The 19195-nt window shown below is 44.7% G+C and overlaps 1 protein-coding gene across 1 annotated transcript in view; it reads right to left on the minus strand.

The window, feature by feature from the left end:
- Window positions 1-8772: 8772 nt before the first annotated feature.
- The window catches only part of LOC137308313 (phospholipid-transporting ATPase ABCA1-like), a gene marked incomplete at its 5' end in the record, with an annotated part of 31993 nt that continues 21570 nt past the window's right edge, over window positions 8773-19195 (minus strand). The window contains 2 exons of the mRNA XM_067977112.1: window positions 8773-14301; window positions 15313-15556. Coding sequence (XP_067833213.1) covers window positions 14161-14301; window positions 15313-15556 — 385 coding nt within the window. The remainder of the gene's footprint in view (window positions 14302-15312; window positions 15557-19195) is intronic.

Here is a 19195-nt window from a genome sequence, read left to right on the forward strand (position 1 = left end):
TAACCACTCACATCCTTAAATTATTTGGTTAAGGAGATGGTCTATTGGTCCCATTGTTCACCATGGTCCCAGGTGCCTCATTGCTCTCACCGCCCCATTATCAGCTCGCACTTCTAGCAATTTGCGGCGCAAAATTAGTTTGAACTGAAGGGTGAGGGAAAAATTCCAACTCACCGCGAGATGCCCCGTTCCAGCAAATTCTGGGACACTTACACTGTCCTCACTGCCTAATGACAGCACATGGGGACTGGGCTGTATTTTATATCCTGAAACCACGGGATAATTATTGATTGACATAATTACCGTTATAATGTGAAGTTTGGCTGATCCCAGCTCCAAATATTTGGAAAGATTTTCCGCAGGTTATCGTTGGTGTTTAATTGTCTGTCACCCTTTGTTTCAGAGGAGACACCACTGATGCTCAATTTGTCAGAAGAAATGTTCCGCTGTATCGAAGGGCTGAGAACAGAGCGGAGGGTCAGACAAGGTGCACGTGTCCATCGGCTGCTCAGAGTGGAAACAAATTACCCGTCAGGATCAGCTTGTTCAAAAACAGGTCTCTGCTGGAGCATCGTGCTCTGTGTGACAGTCTCAGGGTGGAAGTGGCATCACCAATTAAACAAATACTCAGGACACCTATTGAAAAATATACAGGGGCTCCCTCTGGAGAATCGGTGGGTAAGGGACAGAGGATGCTGCTTTTAGTGGAATCTTACCATGACAAGAGCCTGAGCTTTCAGCAGAGTAGGAAGGGAACTTGCCAAATAAAATAGATCAATTTAAATACTTGTCAAGTCTCCCTTAATATTTATTTTTTGCCTCTGACACAGCTACGAGGAGGTGTATGAGGACAGCCCAAACTACATCCCCCCCCCCCCCCCCCACCCACCCCTGGATAGGGCCCCCTCTCTGATCACTGGGCCTGGCTGAGGTGAGGAATTTGTGGGTGGAGGTGGTGGGTACAACTGGTCAGAGTCGGTAGGTTGTTATGAGGAAATCTATGCATTATGGACTTATTTACTCGGGGTGGGGGGCACTCTTCCTCTGGGGCTTCCTCAGAAAAAAGGACTGAATATTTATTCTCTGAACGCTGCCCCCCCAGAGGCTCAAAGTATAATAATTAAACGAACTCACCACTTGCACAGTGCAATAAGTCAGCACTATTGTGGAAAGCAGGATCACCAGATGCAGGATTCAGACAAGTTACCACCCAGGGCTGCCGGGCACAGGCCTCGGGCAGGGCTGCCGGGCACGGGCCTCGGACATTCAGATTGGGCTAGCCTGTGGAAAGGTTCACTTAATTTCAGCTGCAAAGAGGACATTGCTGACCTCTTTGTGAAGAGTGTCCCTTTAAACATGGGTTGTGTGTTTGAGAATGTACAAGTGTCACATTAATGGGAATGACTGCAGTGTAAACCATAGTCAGCACTGTTTGTTTTTGAATTGAGAAACCCAAGTGAACGGCCAAGGTCCACTCTCTGCAGGACAGCAATAGAGTTAGAAAGGGTAGGAGAGAAGACAAGGGGAAAAAATAAAAATAGAGAAGCAGTAGTTAGGTGACACTAGGTTTGGGTTTTGAAAGCCTATAGATTGTAGGAAGACTAAGAGAGGTGAGGAGTTCCATAGTACAGAAGCCCTAGGAAACAATGAGTTGGAGTAGGAGACAGTGCAATGTGTCTTGATTTCAAGGATTTTAAAATAAATTTGTTGGACTATAACCTGGTGTTGTAAGATTCCTTACATTTGTCCACCCCAGTCCATCACCGGCATCTCCACATCTTGATTTCAACACAGTGAGGATGTAGGGAGGAAGGAAGATGTAGGACAAGGTATGTGGAGCTTAGGAGGAATGAAAAAGAATGTTCAGTTGACAACAATTTTAGTTGACAGTGATTGACTTTCAGTAAATCTAATGTTGCTGATCAGTTGTGCTGACTGGATTTTCCTATTCACTTTCAGGTAGAGCCAATGAACACTATCAGTGAGAAGACAAGAAAACATGGGAATTATTACAAGGAAATCTGAAAATACTTTTCTCTCTGCCTTCAACAGACCAAAATAATTTTACAACACAAGTTATTGCTTTATTTGTGTTCCTTTTTCAAGACATTTTCTTCAACTGCTCTTCAGTTTCCCTTGTGCTGGACAATGTTGCTTTGTGTAGTATTACAGCAGGTAGCCACCTCCTTGAGTACAAGTCTCCACTGCTCCTGAGCTAGCCCTGAGGAGGTGCAAGATCAGGTTGTCCTGTTTACGGATTGTGTCCTGCTCCTGGCAACCCCACTGGTAGCAGCAGTGGGATCCGAAGTTCAAGGCACCAATCGCCGTCCTACCACAGGATCAACAATACAGTGCCACCTCTCTTGAAAGAACAAAGCCTGGGACGACCCAGTTGCACTGGGATCCCAGTCACACAGCCTGGATTTGAATTCAGCAACATGGTAAAATACACAATGTATTTTACCACTTGCTTCTCCACTTGGAGAAGCAAGGATTAATCAGGGATCGTCAACATGGCTTTGTCAAGGGAAGATCATGTCTGACTAATTTGATTGAATTTTTTGAGGGGGTGACTAGGCGTGTGGATGAGGGTAACGCAGTGGATGTGGTATACATGGATTTCAGTAAGGCCTTCGATAAAGTCCCCCACAGGAGACTGGTCAAGAAGGTACGAGCCCATGGAATCCAGGGTGCCTTGGCACTTTGGATACAAAACTGGCTTAGTGGCAGAAGGCAGAGGGTGATGGTTGAAGGTTGTTTTTGTGACTGGAAGCCTGTGGCCAGTGGGGTACCACAGGGATCGGTGCTGGGTCCCTTGCTGTTTGTGGTCTACATTAATGACTTGGATATGAATGTAAAAGGTATGATCAGTAAGTTCGCTGATGATACAAAAATTGGTAGGGTGGTAAATAGCGAGGAGGATAGCCTCAGTCTGTAGGACGATATAGATGGGTTGGTCAGATGGGCGGAACAGTGGCAAATGGAATTTAACCCGGAAAAGTGCGAGGTGATGCACTTTGGAGGGACTAACAAGGCAAGGGAATACACAATGAATGGGAGGACCCTAGGCAAGACAGAGGGTCAGAGGGATCTTGGTGTGCAAGTTCACAGATCCCTGAAGGCGGCGGAACAGGTAGATAAGGTGGTAAAGAAGGCATATGGGATACTTGCCTTTATTAGCCGAGGCATAGAATATAAGAGCAAGGAGGTTATGATGGAGCTGTATAAAACACTGGTTAGGCCACAGCTGGAGTACTGTGTGCAGTTCTGGTCGCCACACTACAGGAAGGATGTGATCGCTTTGGAGAGGGTGCAGAGGAGATTCACCAGGATGTTACCAGGGCTGGAGCGCTTCAGCTATGAAGAGAGACTGGGAAGATTGGGTTTGTTTTCCTTGGAGCAGAGGAGGCTGAGGGGGGACATGATTGAGGTGTACAAAATTATGAGGGGCACAGATAGGATGGATACTAAGGAGCTTTTTCCCTTCGTTGAGGGTACTATAACAAGGGGACATAGATTCAAGGTAAAAGGCAAGAGGTTTAGAGGGGATTTGAGAAAGAACTTTTTCACCCAGAGGGTGGTTGGAGTCTGGAACTCACTGCTTCTTGAATGTTGTGGAGGCAGGAACCCTCACAACATTCAAGAAGCATTTGGATGAGCACTTGAAATGCCATAGCATACAAGGCTACGGACCAAATGCTGGAATATGGGATTAGAGTAGACAGGGCTTGATGGCTGGCGCGGACACGATGGGCCGAAGGGCCTCTATCCGTGCTGTATAACTCTATGACAATGTGGTCCTGCTCCCTCTGTAGGGTCAGAGACCCACTGAAAGAGGCGGTGGCCTCTGGAAATAGAGTCCCGCCACCTTGGCAAAATGTGAACAAATTTGGACTTGTCGCTGGAGGCAGCCATGTTTTCCAACCACAGGGGTCAGTGATGCAGTTGGATTCTCATTGACCTGTACAGAGGTCAAAACAAACTTGTAATTTGTTCTTTAAAACCACCCTGCAATTAGTTATCTGATGTTCCAACTGCTGTGGTATCTGCGCCACAACATAAACAGGGCACCAGCACCCCCCACCCCCTCCTCCAGGTGCTGCCTTGAAGCAGTTTTACGATAAGCACAAGCCCCTTGTCTCAACCATCTTTCAGCCTCAGTAACTCTCACTCCTTCATTTTCTTTTGTTATGGGAGAACTTTCTACTTCAGGAGTGGGAATGTTGGCGTGAACTAATCCCCCGCTCCAGCATCACCGCTCGTGTTGGCTGACTGACAACCCAGGGGCTCCAGTGATGGGAGCAGCATCAGAGAGCAGGTGGTCTACAAAATGGCAGGACAATTCAAACAATTTGCCAGAAATCAAGAAACTCCCGGACTTGAACCTGGAGCTGCATCCAAATCAGGGCTTGCACAGCTTAGTGTTTCTGAAAGCAGGCGCTGTTTTGATATTATGCAGTTTAATATTCTTGTTATTTGTGTTTTAACTCTAAACGTTCATTCATTTTAAAGGCTCTTTACCAAGTTTCAGTTTTTTTATATTGTGATTATATTAAACCAGATTGAAAATGTAACTATTTATATCACGTTATCACAAGTACTTTACATAAGAAATAGGAGTAGGCCACACGGCCCCTCGAGCCTGCTCCGCCATTCAATCAGATCATGGCTGATCTTCGACCTCAACTCCACTTTCCTGCCCGATCCCCATATCCCTTGATTCTCCTAGAGTCCAAAAATCTATCTATCACACCCTTGACTATATTCAATGACTCAGCATCCACAGCCCTCTAAGGTAGAGAATACCACCCCAGGAATTAAAAGATTCATAACCCTCTGAGTGAAGAAATTCCTCCTCATTTCAGTCTTAAATGGCCAACTCCTTATCCTGCGCCTATGCCCCCTAGTTCTAGACTCTCCAGCCATGGGAAACAGCCTCTCAACATCTACCCTGAAATCTTCTATGTTTCAATGAGATCACCTCTCATTCTTCTAAACTCGAGAATATAGGCCCATTCTACTCAATCTCTCCTCACAGGACAACACTCTCATCCCAGGAATTAATCCAATGAACCTTCGTTGCACCGCCTCTAAGGCAAGTATACTCTTCCTTAGATAAGGAGACTAAAACTGCATGCAGTACTCCAGGTGAAGTCTCACCAAAGCCCAGTACAATTGTAGTAAGACTTCTTTACTCTTGTACTCCAACCCCCTTGCAATAAAAGCCAACATGCCATTTGCTTTCCTAATTGCCTGCTGTGCCTGCATTCTAACTTTTTGTGTTTCTTGTATGAGGATACCCAAATCTCTCTGAACACCAACATTTAATAGTTTCTCACCGTTTAAAAAATATTCTGTTTTTCTATTCCTCCTACCAAAGTGAATAACCTCACATTATACTCCATCTGCCACCACCTTGCCCAGTTAATCTGTCAATATCCCTTTGCAGACTTTGTGTCCTCCTCACAGCTTACTTTCCCACCTAGCTTTGTATCGTCAGCAAACTTGGATACATTACACTCGGTCCCTTCTTCCAAGTTATTAATATAGATTGTAAGTAGCTTAGGCCCAAGCTCCAATCCTTGTGGCACCCCACTAGTTACAGCCTGCCAACCTGAAAATAACCCATTTACCCTACTCTCTGTTTTCTGTCCATTAACCAATCCTCTATCCATGCTAATATGTTACCCCCAACCCCATGAGCCCTTATCTTGCATAACAACCTTTTATGTGGCATCTTTTCGAATGCTTTTTGAAAATCCAAATATACTACATCCACTGGTTCCCCTTTATCTACCCTGCTAGTTACAGCCTCAAAAAACTCAATTTGTCAAACACGATTTCCCTTTCATAAAACCAAGTTGACTCTGCCTAATCATATTATGATTTTCTAAGTGCCGTTGCCACTTGCTTAATAATGGATTCCAGCATTTTCCTGACGATTGAAGTCAGGCTAACTAGCCTGTAATTCCCTGTTTTCTCTTTCCCTCCTTTCTTGAATAGCAGGGTCACATTTGTTACCTTCCAATCTGCTGGGACCGTTCTAGAATCTAGGGAATTTTGGAAGATCATAACCAATGCATTCACTATCTCTGCAGCCACCTCTTTTAGAACCCTTGGATGTAGGTCCAGGAGATTTATCGGCTTTTAGTCCCCTTAGTTTCTCATGTACTTTTTCTCTACTGATACTAGTTACTTTAAGTTCCTCACTTTCATTAGCCCCTTGGTTCCCCACTATTTCTGATATGTTTTTTGTGTCTTCTACTGTGAATACAGATACAAAATATTTGTTTAACGCATCTGCCATTTCCTGATTCCCCATTATAATTTATAATGTATAATTACAGCGGTGGCACTGGACAACAATCAGGAATCCGGATAGTTTCCGCCTTCTGAGGCCAATTGTAGCACCCCCCCACCCCATATAAGCGGGGGAGTTCTTCCTGGTATCCTGGCCAATATTTATCCCTCAACCAACACCGAACACAGACTACTTGGTCATTATCACATTGCTGTTTGTGGGACCTTGCTGTGTGCAAATTGGCTGCCGCGTTTCCTACATTACAACAGTGGCTACATTTTAAAAGTACTTCATTGGCTGTAATGCGCTTAGGGACGTCCTGAAGTCGTGAAAGGCGCTATATAAATGCAAGTCTTTCTTTCTTTATTTGCCTCAGTGTCTCATGATCTGGAGGTGTTGGGAATTAAAGCTTTCAGTGAACTTTCATCAGCAGTGAAGTAACTCTCAGAAATCAGGCCCAGATGCAAACCCCTCCTGCTCCCCCCTTCTACCTTCTGCCAGTCCTCTTTCCCAACATTCTGTCCCACTTCAACAACATGTACTTATATAGGGCTTTTAACATATCAAAAAATCCCGAGCCCCAACATCCTATCCCACCCATTCCTACCTGTATCCCGTGTTACAATTCTGGCTTTCTTGCAACGTTCCACTGATGTTTAGAGCAATAAGGCAATTTCCATGGCCAGGCCTGGAAACCAAAACTTATAAACCTTGTGCATGGAGAGAATGAGGTTAGATTATCCTTTTACCAAATATCTTTACTCAAAAATGTACGGATGCCCACCATAATTGCGATTGCTACCATAGGCAAATAACCCCAACCTGGCGCACCATATTGCTCAGACTAAAGCTACAAGTCAAATTTATTATAAAATGTAAATTTGTACAGAAACAGGTAAACAGCAACACAGTATTTGACTTACACTTATACCTCAAACCATTTTCTGAAATCAAAATACATGTTTTGAAATTCTTAGGGTTTTTAACAAATCCTTGGATGAACACAAGACGGGTGCTTTAGCTTTACGAAGTTCTGTCTCGCCACTATGATGTTGAGCTGAATGCACCAATGAAACTAGGATTGCTGCCAGATATACCCATTGTTTGACTTGAAGGCCAGGTTCTTTGAAGAACAAGTACTCCTATCAAAACATGCCTTTCATGTCACAGGTGTTAATCTCAAGACAACCACCTGCCCAGCTGGATCCCCATTGATGGGTCATCCATAACAGATTGCAGCTTTGTTTTCTTCAAACTGTGGCAAAATTGCATATACTGTCTGAAGTATTTGGTCAACAATTTTGACCTGATGGGAGGTCCATCTACCAACTGTACCACAAACAAAGGCAGACCATACTCTCTGAATCTCAGTGTCCACACCAGACAACAGGTGAGCTCTCGTCAAGACAAAGGAAATTATTTCAGAAACAGAACTGCTAGCTCCATTTAAAAATTCCTGATGCATTGACCTAGCTACAGTTTACAATAGAACTATTATATGACATTATATAGGACAGAGCCTATGTACGTGACACATGCTCCCTCTCCACTTTTGGCCTTGATAAAATGTAGAGGCCCAGATTACATTGCGTACATGTGTCAGTACATGAGACGGAGTGCATGAGGGCACATATGTGAGCGCGAGTGCATGAGATTGAGGGTGCATGTGTGTGCGTGAGTGAGAGTACGTGCATGACTGTAAGGGATTGAGTGAGCACGTGCGAGAGAGAGAGAGAGAGATTGTTTGTGTGCATGAGTGCTTGCGTGAGCATGAAAGTGAGTCAGTGAGCGCATATGCGTGAGTGCGAGTGAGAGAGAGTCAGTGAGTGTGTGTGGAGTTTGTTCCTCTTTGCCATGTGCTGTAACATGCACTGGAAATTGGTGCACACAATGTATCTCTCTGTGTGAGATACTACAATTAAGTAAGATCCATCTCGGTAGAATAGTGGTGAGAAGGAGAGGTTTGCCAGAGGAATCAAAATAAGACATAGAGTGACGAAAAATTCAAAGAGAAACAAAACCAGTTATAATCCCCACCTCCTGAGACACACGTGTGAAAAATGCAATTATATACATATTTTTTAAAAATGTCTGGTTTACAGTTTAGAAATCTCCAGACAACCAGAGCACCCAGTCTGAAACCAGACTGGCAGAGACCCTCATCAGCTTGGTTAGGGTCCATGTTGAGAGTGGGAATGCAAACATTTGCTCTGCTCCCAGTCAGTGACCTTGTTTCTACCATTTGTTCTGCAGTTAGCAGCTTAAGATTGTCAATAAAATAACACTCCATTTGAGTAAGTCACTGCACCCTTTGTTGTGCCACAAAATCTGGAGCGTGCAGTTACTGGATAATCTGGGCATACTAGAAATACTTTTTTCAAATGTACGGAGCGGAACAGACGAAGGCCAGTAACTCAACTCTTAAACACAATGTACTCAAGCCATTAATGAAGATATCGGAGATAAAGCTCTGTCTTCAGTGTATGTCTTTATTTTCATCTGTCAAAATTTTGTACACTGTCCAATACAATAATAATAAGAGTGGGACCATGAACAGAGGCAACACTAAGAGCTGTTCGAGTGAGTTATAACCCAGCTCAAATACATATATTTTATTCTTGTGCAATGTGTACCCAGAAGTATCCGTATCTCACCCATAAAATGACCTAAAGAACACTGGAATGTGATTTTGAGGAACTGTATCTGGAATAGATCTGCACCAACTCTGTATCAGCATCATCTAACATTTTATGAACATTAGATTTCGAAGGTTCCAAGCTCGATTCCCAGTCACTACTGGAGTTAGTGGATCAACCGGGCTCAGTAATTCAGAGGCCATGATCGGGGAAGCCCAATACCATCCTCACCTGACAACCACTAATGTGCCCTTTCCATCAGGGGTCACTGAGTAGTCAGGAGCAAGAACTCCCACTAATTTCCCCCCCACCCCCTCCCCTAGTGTGGATTCACTGAGGCCAATTGTAGCCCCTACCACCACCCTGGTTAAAATCAGCTAACTCAGCACAGACCAGGGATCGAATTGGCACCTTGCACAAAATTGCTCTCACTTTGATTGATGCAAGGGATGTTGATAATGGAATTGGAAGATTTGCCCCATTTAGCCACCTGTGGCAGCACTGAGCACTCCCAGATCACGTATGGCGCAGGCTCGATGCAGAGCAAGGCACCTTTCGAGTCTGCCGCAATAACATGCCTCAGCCCCAACCTCCAGAATATTCGGAAAATAATTATGTCACATTTCATCGTTAAATGCTACTTGTGTTCCTAAACTTGTGCAAGTGAAGAGGAAGCAGAGTCTCTCAGGTGAGTAGTTTCTGTTCAAAACATTCCCCCCCATTTTATGGAGAAATAGATGGACAAGAATTTTGGTTAGCATATTTTAAGCGGAGACCCTCGAGTTGGGCCTCCCTCCCTTCTAGGCCGCTCCAGTGTTACCAGTGGCGAGGAATGTCCCTGAGCGGCTTCAGAGGAAACACCGGAGGCCAAAACTTCAGAGCAACCCCAAGAGCCCCGGATCGATGAGATGTGGGATACCACGTCTCCACTGTCTTCTAGTGGATGCCCTCTCCACTGGGTCTGCACGCGAGTAAGAAAACCGACCGTTTTACAAAAAAAAATTCTGGCGAGTAGATTTTTCTCTTCTGTGTCACACTTGGCCAATATTTTGAACAAAAAATACCCCTTTTCCGGACTTTCCCTCCCCTTAAGTGAGATTACGGAAAGAGCTGGAAGAGCTGAATCATAGCTCGATTTACCCACGGTTCCAGTGTTGCGACTCCTTTCAGTGCCCTGCTCACGTTCCGCTAATTAATAATGATTTTATTTTCAATATACACATGGCTTTTTGTTCTCTGCTCATTTTCCTGCTTATTACAGTCCATCTCAAATATAAAAGTGCAAAGTAACAGAAGCGCAAAATAGCAAAGAATGTAACATTTCAAACATTATTAGCTCGTTTTCAAGTGTTGGTTTATCTGCAGTTTTTTCACCACCCGTCAGTACCACAGGGCAATGTCCAATTTAAGATTAAAACCCTCAATCAAGGTCCTTCACAGGAATGATACGATTAGCTGCATTTTCGCACAATCCCACTCATTCTCCTTATGCAGTAGCCTCGATGGCTACTTACCTATGGAGTGTAGGGCCCACTCAATGGCCAACACATCACGAGCAAGCACCAAGGTGGGATTCATTTCAAGAACCGAGTCACCAGTGTTACTGACTTTTCTTCAAAGGCCACGACCAATGCCTTCCTCAAGAGCCATTCTTAGGAACCCTGCTCTTGGAGTGATGGAATGTGGGTAGGCACCTGTGATTCCCCCACACTGAGCTCCTGATCTCAGTCATCCTATTGTGGGCATTGCCAAATGGAGGCCCTTTTCCACAGGGAATGAAAAAAATCTACAAGCCCAATAGTTCTATTTTGGTGGGGCCCTTTCACTTGCTCTGTGGAAGCTGGAATAGCCCCACATCCCATCAACACGGCACTGTTAAAGGTACTGTGAATAGAGGCCCAGAGACATGTGAAGTAGCAGCTGTGATGAGGGCCGTAGGTGCAGGGAGGTGGGCTGCACGTGGCCCCTGGCCCGTGTATAAATTTCATTGCCATACAGCGTTCAGTTTTAACTCAGACGAGATTGGTGCCGGGTGGGTGGAGAAGCGTCTGAGGTGGGCAATGAACTCGACACCATCATTGGTGTGAGGCCCGGCCGATTTTAATGGTCAGGCCTCATTTACAGGTAGCTTGTCGGCCTCCCGACGAAACTCAATACCTGGCAGGCAGGCAGGCAAGAGCGGGATTTTGGGTGTTGGGCGACAAGAGGCCGCAGCCAGGGACTCGCAGGACCGGTCCCCAGTATGAAGGCAGCTTGATCGGGGAGTCAACTGGCGATCGTGGTCGGGGAGGGGAGAAGCTTGTGGAAGGCGAGGACCAAGGTTTTCTTTGTGGGGACTAGAGAAGCACACCGATCTAAAGAAAATTAGAACAACCTACTTGCCTCACTGGGCCTCTTTTGGCCCTTGATGCAGCTCCTGGCAGGTTAAGATTGCAGTTGGGCCCCGATGACATCATCAGGGCCTGATCTGCATATTTAAAGCAGTATCCCGCTGTCTTCTAGTGGATGCCCTCTGCGCCTGCTGACAACAGCAGGTTAGATTTCAATCTTGCAGGAAGGCAGGGGGATCCCATGGGGTAAGTTGCTGCCCTATTTCAATTGCCCCCCTACCCGGTGTTTTCGTCATGTGGTATTGGGAGGCTGGGGATGGGCGATAAATACCCCCCCAATAGTGTAAACTGCAACATCCTTGAAACTTCTAGCCAGCTGCAACAAACCTTCACAGTGAAGTATCTATTAAACTGAATACATCAGCCTCTGATACGTTAACATAAAGATTGAGGTGGTGCTACTGGGGCCAAGAATCCTGGATGCTTAGGTACATAAAAGATTCCACCTCTTTAACAGTTAAAAGCACTCATGAAATATACAGGTACCTCTCACAGTACTCTGATATAGCACCCTAATAAAGGACCCTTTTTGTAATATGCATCTTTGGGTGAAGATGCACCAGTGAATGTCGGTCAGTCTCAAGTCCTTTCCTAATAGTACACTAGTGTCAGCCGTAGCTCAGTGGTAGCACTCTCGCCTCTAAGTCAGAAGGATGTGTGTTCAAGGCCCACTCCAGGCACTTGAGCACTTAATCTAGGCTGACACTCTAGTGCAGTACTGAGGGAGTGCTGCACTGTCGGAGGTGCCATCTTTTGGATGTGATGTTAAACCAAGGCCTCTCAGGTGGATGTAAAAGACCCAACGGCACTACTTGAAGAAGAGCAGGGGAGTTGTTCCGGTTTCCTAACCAATATTTATCCCTCAACCAACACCTAAAACAGATTATCTGGTGATTATCTCATTGCTGTTTCTGGGAGCTGACTGCGCGCAAATTGACTGCTTCGTTTCCTACATTACAACAATGACTATGTTGGTTGTAAAGCGCTTTGGGACGTCCTGAGGTCATGAAAGGCGCTATGTAATTTTAAATTCTTTCTTTTTTTCTTTTTACACCTCAGGATGTAAGGCAACGCGATGGACCGTCCATCTCCCAGTCACACAGACATTTTTGCATTGATGTGTAATAGAAGTCCAAATTCCTAGTAACTGATGGATTGTGCAACTCAGTTAAACTTCCATTTATCTTTAAAGTCTGAGTCAAGGCTGGTAGTAAAAATGAACGACTTTACTTTTGGTGATCATTGGCCGGCTATCCATTGCTGCCCTATGTGATCAGTTTAACGCATATATTTAGAAAAGGGGCTTGGGTGGCCCCGTGGTTAACATTAGGTTTTTGAAGCTGGGGGGGGGGGGGGTCTCTGGTTTGAAGTTCCACCTCGAGTATTGCACTAGGGAGAGACTCCCCTTAAGTGGGTTCCAGCCCGCCCAACTGCTAAATGAGATGTCAACAGGAGTTGAGTGTGAAGAACATTCATCCACAGGAATTGGTCACTGAGAGAGGTGTGCACTTCGCCCCTGCAATCAGGACTGGCTGTAACTTTTGACAATGATTACAGAGAGCTCAGTGTTGCAGAAATACAAACTGGAAATATTCTGCAATTCTTCTTAAAAAAAAATAATGAACTCGGATCCTTCAGGTAAAATCCCAGTGCTCAAATCAACATCTGGATCCGGAGTAATATGAGTGCACCAGGTGATATTTCCAGAACAGGTACAAGACATGGAGATTTTAAACACCAGCCCATAAATATAGACACTGTGCCTGACCGTTAGAATTGTGCTGGTCAGGCAGTGCTTCTTATGTGTCAGACCTGAATTGTAAAGAGTGATTGTAAGAAAGGTTCTTCATTAATTTAAGAGACAGAATTAATTTGTTTGTTGCTTTCTAAACAAAAATACTCACTTATCTCATTACAGCAAGAGCTGTGAGCCTGTGTGCAGTGCAAGTCTAGATTATGTGCTCAAGCTCCTGGAGTGGACTTGAAACCACAGCCTTCTGACTCAGAGGTGAGAGTGCTGTGCCTGAGTCTGAGGTTGAATCCTGTTCAGTGTAGGAACTGTCGTGGTTGGCTTCCAGCATGAAAATTAGATGCACACAGAACATAGCAACATATCCTGATTTTGGAGTGGAGGGGGTGGGGGAAAGGGCATCATGTCACCAAGGCTGACACCTATAATTCAATTTTCAGCAGTTCAGTAAGGAATGGACAGAATCTGCCAGCAGCCTCGAACCATCAGACAGATAAGCGTAATGGGCCAAACGACCCTATCTTACCTTCCTTAGCCCACACCTTATCCACTGCCCATAAAAGCCTTTAGGCCCCATGATTCCTCCCTCTCCTTCTGCCCCCTCACCTAGCAGCATACCACCCTTTGTCAACAAACAAGCAAAACACTGCGGATCACTGGCAGTGCAGAACCATTAAGGTGGGATTAATGGAGCTTCACTGCAATGTATCCACCTGCATCATTCATTTTTTTTTCTGTTTCAGAAAACTCCAGGACAAAAGTGCCAGGTAAACTTTAGCTGCAAGAGCTAAAAGAAAAACCGAGAAGTACTAAAAGTGTTAGAATGAAACAGTATAAATAAATCCGTTTGTACATTTGAATCATCGTTCATACAAATCCAGAAAGGTGATGAATAAAAGTTTTGTTTTCGTCTGAAGTTAATTAAAGGTAACTTGAAATGAGGGTGGGGTAAAAGTAGGTTCCTAGTCAAGGAGCAGACGAGTTTGTCGTCGATCGTCCAGTGACTGCACAACCCCCAACTTACTGCATTTTGGAATCTTCCATTTGCATTTCAGATGGGAAGCGGTTTCACTCATATCCGGATCATACTGAACTCTCTCTCATGTTTTCATCTGCTAAAAAGTTTGTGATGCGCTTTACTGTGTCCTTATATTTTGGTCCATGTGTGACAACATCCTTTAAATAGTCGTCTTCACTTTGGTCCTTGGCAAAATTAACAAATACCTGGATGAGAAAAAGGAAGGAGTTAAAATGGCAGGAAATGGAAAATCCAGGCCCACAACTAGAAGTATGTTTATTTAATATATTTTTATATTACATATTGGAACATTTTCTTGGATTTTAATTCTCCTTCTGCTTTCCTAAAGGTGTTGTCTCTTGCTGGGTCATGGATCTACCGGCACAGGAAAACCTCTGTTACCTCACACAAGGGGCCATTCTTCATTTGGGAGCCTGGACAATGAATGTCAACAGGATATTTAACCATGGGCAGTATCACCAGTGAGCTTGACCCTGTCCTCGCTAGATGTTCATACGTGCACTTTCCAGCAGGGCTCATTGGACAGTGATCTGGAACATCAGGTTATATTCCCTCCCTAGTCCAGAGCACTGAGGCCAACTGTAGTATCCCCATCCCCCACCCAAACAGTGAGCAGCTAACTCAACACAAACTGGAGATGAGATCTGGGATCTTCCTGACGTGTATGGCTCAGTTACTCACAGCCTTTACGCTCTAAGCCATGGGGGACCAATTCTAAATGAAGCTGGCAAACAGATATCAAATACAGTACATTGTTCATTAAACCAATAATATTCCCATTGCCCTGGAAGCTGATCGATGAGCTCCAATTGCTGCAATGCAGACAGACAGCTCAGAGGAGTGGGGAACGAAACTAGTCTTTTCCCCCAAGCCCTCCTCCGCCCAGCTCTGCACCACAGTATTTTGGTGATTCCATGTGACGTCAAGACAGTGGAAAAAGGGAGAAAATAACCTGCTGCACATACCCATCCCTTGTGTGTAGTGCACCTGGGAGTGCCGGCCAGCAGTGTATCTGGGAGTGCCGGCCAGCAGTGTATCTGGGAGTGCCGGCCAGCAGTGTGCCAGCAGTGTACCCGGGAGTGCCGGCCAGCAGCGTACCTGGGAGTGCCGGCCAGCAGCGTACCCGGGAGTGCCGACCCTGGTCTAGTAGCTGCAGTGTAACGATGCCCTGGCGTATCTGGCAAATGAGCTCTTACTTGATCTAATGTGGTTTGAGACACCGAATAGTCTTCGATTTTCAGCTTCTCTTTGTTGGTCATGAGGGCGTTGAAGATTTTGGCCAGGGAGCAGCATCCAGTTGGTATCTGGTACTGCAGCATGCTATGGTGCTTTTCTTTCAACACACAGCCTGGGAATGTACACATCATGAACTCCTCTACAGGAGACAAGTCCGGCGTGGAGCTATCCATCCTCAGGACGATGGTGTAACCGTCTCCAAACCTAGGGGCAAAGATTCATCAGTTAGACTGCAAAGTGTAGAGAAATTCCAAAACAGGCAAAAATTTAAAGTTTTCTTAATTTTGACTTCCATTACAGTTTCGATTCCTCCTCCCCTCCCTTTCCCAAGATGATGCTCTGCAAAAATATACATAATATTTTGTATGTGAAAACGTAGTGAACAAATTGGGCCAGGCTACAGCACATGGTGAAAGTGGGGACAGTCCCAGGTTCCAGTCTGGCTCCGAATCTGATCTCATTGGGATGGAATGGGGGTGGAGGCTGGAAAAAACATCATTTGGCCAGTTCCCGGCACCCATTTGCAAGGGACATGGCGAGGGTGGGGGGCCGGGAGGAGAGAGAAAGGGGGGATGGGATGTGCCCTCACCCTCTTGGTTGCAGAGGCACCGGGTCAGCTAGGCAGAGAAAAAAATGTTTTGTAGAAAAATATCCCCAAAGAAAAACAAAGTTTAGAAAAATGGAAAAAAAGGTTCATGGCCAAGCAATAGTTCAATAGAACATTTAAGAAAACAAGAACTTGTATTTATGTACTGCCTTATGTCTTTCAAAAACATCCCAAACATGATTCAAATACAATGAATCATTTTGAAGTGCAGTCACTGTTGTTATATTGGCAAACAAAGCAGCCATTCTGTGCACAGCAAGGTCCAACAAATAGCAATGAGATGAATGACCAGTTCGGGGTTGTTGGCCAGGGCACTGAAGAACTCCTTGGTCTTCAAATTGTGCCATGGAATGCTCAACATCCACTTGAATAAGCAAATTGGGACCTCGGTTTAATGTCCTTTCCACCAATGCAGCATTCCCTCACTGCTCTACAACAACAACTTGCATTTATATAGCAACTTTAACATAGTAAAATGACCCAAGGTGCTTCAAAGAAGTGATTATTAAACAAAGTTTGACACTGAGCCACTTAGAGATATTAGGACAGGTGACCAAAAGCTTGGTCAAAAAGGTAGGCTTTAAGGAGCAGAGAGATGTGGAGAGGTTTAGGGAGAGAATTCCAGAGCTTAGGGCCTAGGCAGCTGAAGGCACGGCTGCCAATGGTGGAGTGAAGATCAGGGATGCGCAAGAGAGCAGAATTGGAAGGACGCAGAGATTTCCGTGGGTGGTAGGACCTCTGAAGTATCAGTTTAGATCACGCGCTCAAGTCCTGGAGTGTGACCTGAACTCACAACCTTCTGACTCAAGGAGGGCAGAGTGCTCCAACTGAGGCAAGCTGACATTAAGTAGGTCAGACATGTAGGGGCCAGCGCCATCAACACTGTCTTAAAGACCTATTTATCCTGATCTAGCTGTTCTAATTGTACAGGAGATGCTGAGTGGCTGGCAGTGAATTACATGGCACTAATCTGATTAAGGAATTCAGATAAGTGAACTTTATCAAATGCACTGTGATGCTGAAACAAGCACTGATGTTACAGTAATAGCGATTCAAACACCAGGAATATCACTATTAGTATCAGAGTGTGTTTCAGCATTACAGTGCATTAGCCAAAAACTTTCAATAAATACTGGCTGGCCCAGGAAGACTGATATTCCCCTGGATTGGGGACAGTCTAAAGGTTAACAGAAAGCTTTAGAAGTGCTGGTTCATTTGATGTCACTGGTGATTTCAATAAGCTGGTGTAACACAAGGGCCTCACAAGGCTGCTTCTAATAGTGATTTACAAAAAAATTCACTATTCAACAAGTTAGAAAGGAATAGCTTTGACTTATCCAAAGACTGACCGAGGTTAATCCTCATAAGAGCATAAGATCAAGGAAATCAAGGGGCAAAGGGGAGGGAGAAACTAAAAACAATCACTATCACTAGAGAAAAAGTACGAGGTAAACTAATGGGTCTAAAGGCTGACAAGTCCCCTGGACCTGATAGCTTGCATCCGAGGGTCTTAAAGGAAGTGGCTACAGAGATAATGGATGCATTGGTTGTAATCTTCCAAAATTCACTAGATTCTGGAAAGGTCCCAGCGGGTTGGAAAACAGCAAACGTAACACCCCTATTCAGGAAGGGAGTGAGACAGAAAGCAGGTAACTATAGACCAGTTAGCCTAACATCTGTCATTGGGAAAATGCTAGAATCCATCATTAAGGAAGTAGTAGCAGGACATTTGGAGACACATAATACAATCAAGGAGAGTCAACATGGTTTTACAAAGGGGAAATCATGTCTGACAAATTTATTAGAGTTCTTTGAGGAAGTAACGGGCAGGGTGGATAAAGGGGAACCAATAGATGCAGTATATTTGGATTTCCAAAAGGCATTCGATAAGGTGCCACATAAAAGATTACTGCACAAGATAAAAGCTCATGGTGTTGGGGGTAATATACTGGCATGGATAGAGGATTGGCTAACCAACAGAAAACAAAGAGTCGGGATAAAATGGTCATTTTCAAAATGGCAATCAGTAACTAGTGGGGTGCCGCAGGGCTCAGTGCTGGGGCCTCAACTATTTACAATATATATCAATGACTTGGTTGAAGGAACAGAGTGTCTTGTGGCCAAATTTGCTGATGATACAAAGAAAGGTGGAAAAGCAAGTTGCAATGAGGATATAAAGTGTCTGCAAAGGGATATTAACAGGTTAAGCGAATGGGCAAAAATTTGGCAGATGGAATATAATGTGGGAAAATGTGAAGTCATCCACTTTGGGAGGAAAAATAAAAAAGCAAAATATTATTTGAATGGAGAAATACTACAAAATGCTGTGGTACAGAGGGATCTGGGTGTCCTCGTACATGAAACACAAAAAGTCAACATACAGGTGCAGCAGTACGGCAAACGGAATATTGGCCTTTATTTCTAGGGGGATGTAGTATAAAAGCAGGGAAGTCATGCTACAACTGCACAGGGTGCTGGTGAGACTACACCTGGAGTACTGTGTACAGTTCTGGTGCCCTTATTTAAGAAAGGACATACTTGCATTGGAGGCAGTTCAGAGAAGGTTCACTAGGTTGATTCTGGGTATGGAAGGGTTGTCTTATGAGGAAAGATTGAACAGGTTGGGTCTACACTCATTGGAGTTTAGAAGAATGAGAGGAGATCTTATTGAAACATACAAGATTCTGAGGGGACTCGATAGGGTAGATGCTGAGAGGATGTTACCCCTCATGGGGGAATCTAAAACTAGGGGACATAGTCTCAGAATAAGGGGTCGCCCGTTTAAGATGAAAATGAGGAGGAATTTCTTCTCCCAGAGGGTTGTGAATCTTTGGAATTCTTTATCCCAAAAATCTGTGGAGGCTGAGTCATTGAATACATTCAAGGCTGAGTTAGACAAATTTTTGATCAGCAAGGGAGTCAAAGGATATAGGAAAAGGCGGGAAAGTAGAGTTGAGGTAAAAATCAGATCAGCCATGATCTCATTAAATGGCGGAGCAGGCTCGAGGGGCTGAATGGCCTACGCTCCTGCTCCTATCTCTTATGGTCTTATGGTCTAATCATGTGCTCAAGTCCTGAAATGTGACCTGAACCCACAACCTTCTGACTCAAGAGGAGGGAGTGCTACCAACTGATGCAAGCTAACATTAAGTAGGTCTGACATGTAGGTGCCAGCACCATCAACACTGTCTTAAAGACCCGTTTATCCTGATCTAGCCATTCTGATTTTACAGGTG

This window comes from Heptranchias perlo, unplaced genomic scaffold (genome assembly GCF_035084215.1).
Source record: "Heptranchias perlo isolate sHepPer1 unplaced genomic scaffold, sHepPer1.hap1 HAP1_SCAFFOLD_1280, whole genome shotgun sequence".
NCBI lineage: Eukaryota > Metazoa > Chordata > Chondrichthyes > Hexanchiformes > Hexanchidae > Heptranchias > Heptranchias perlo.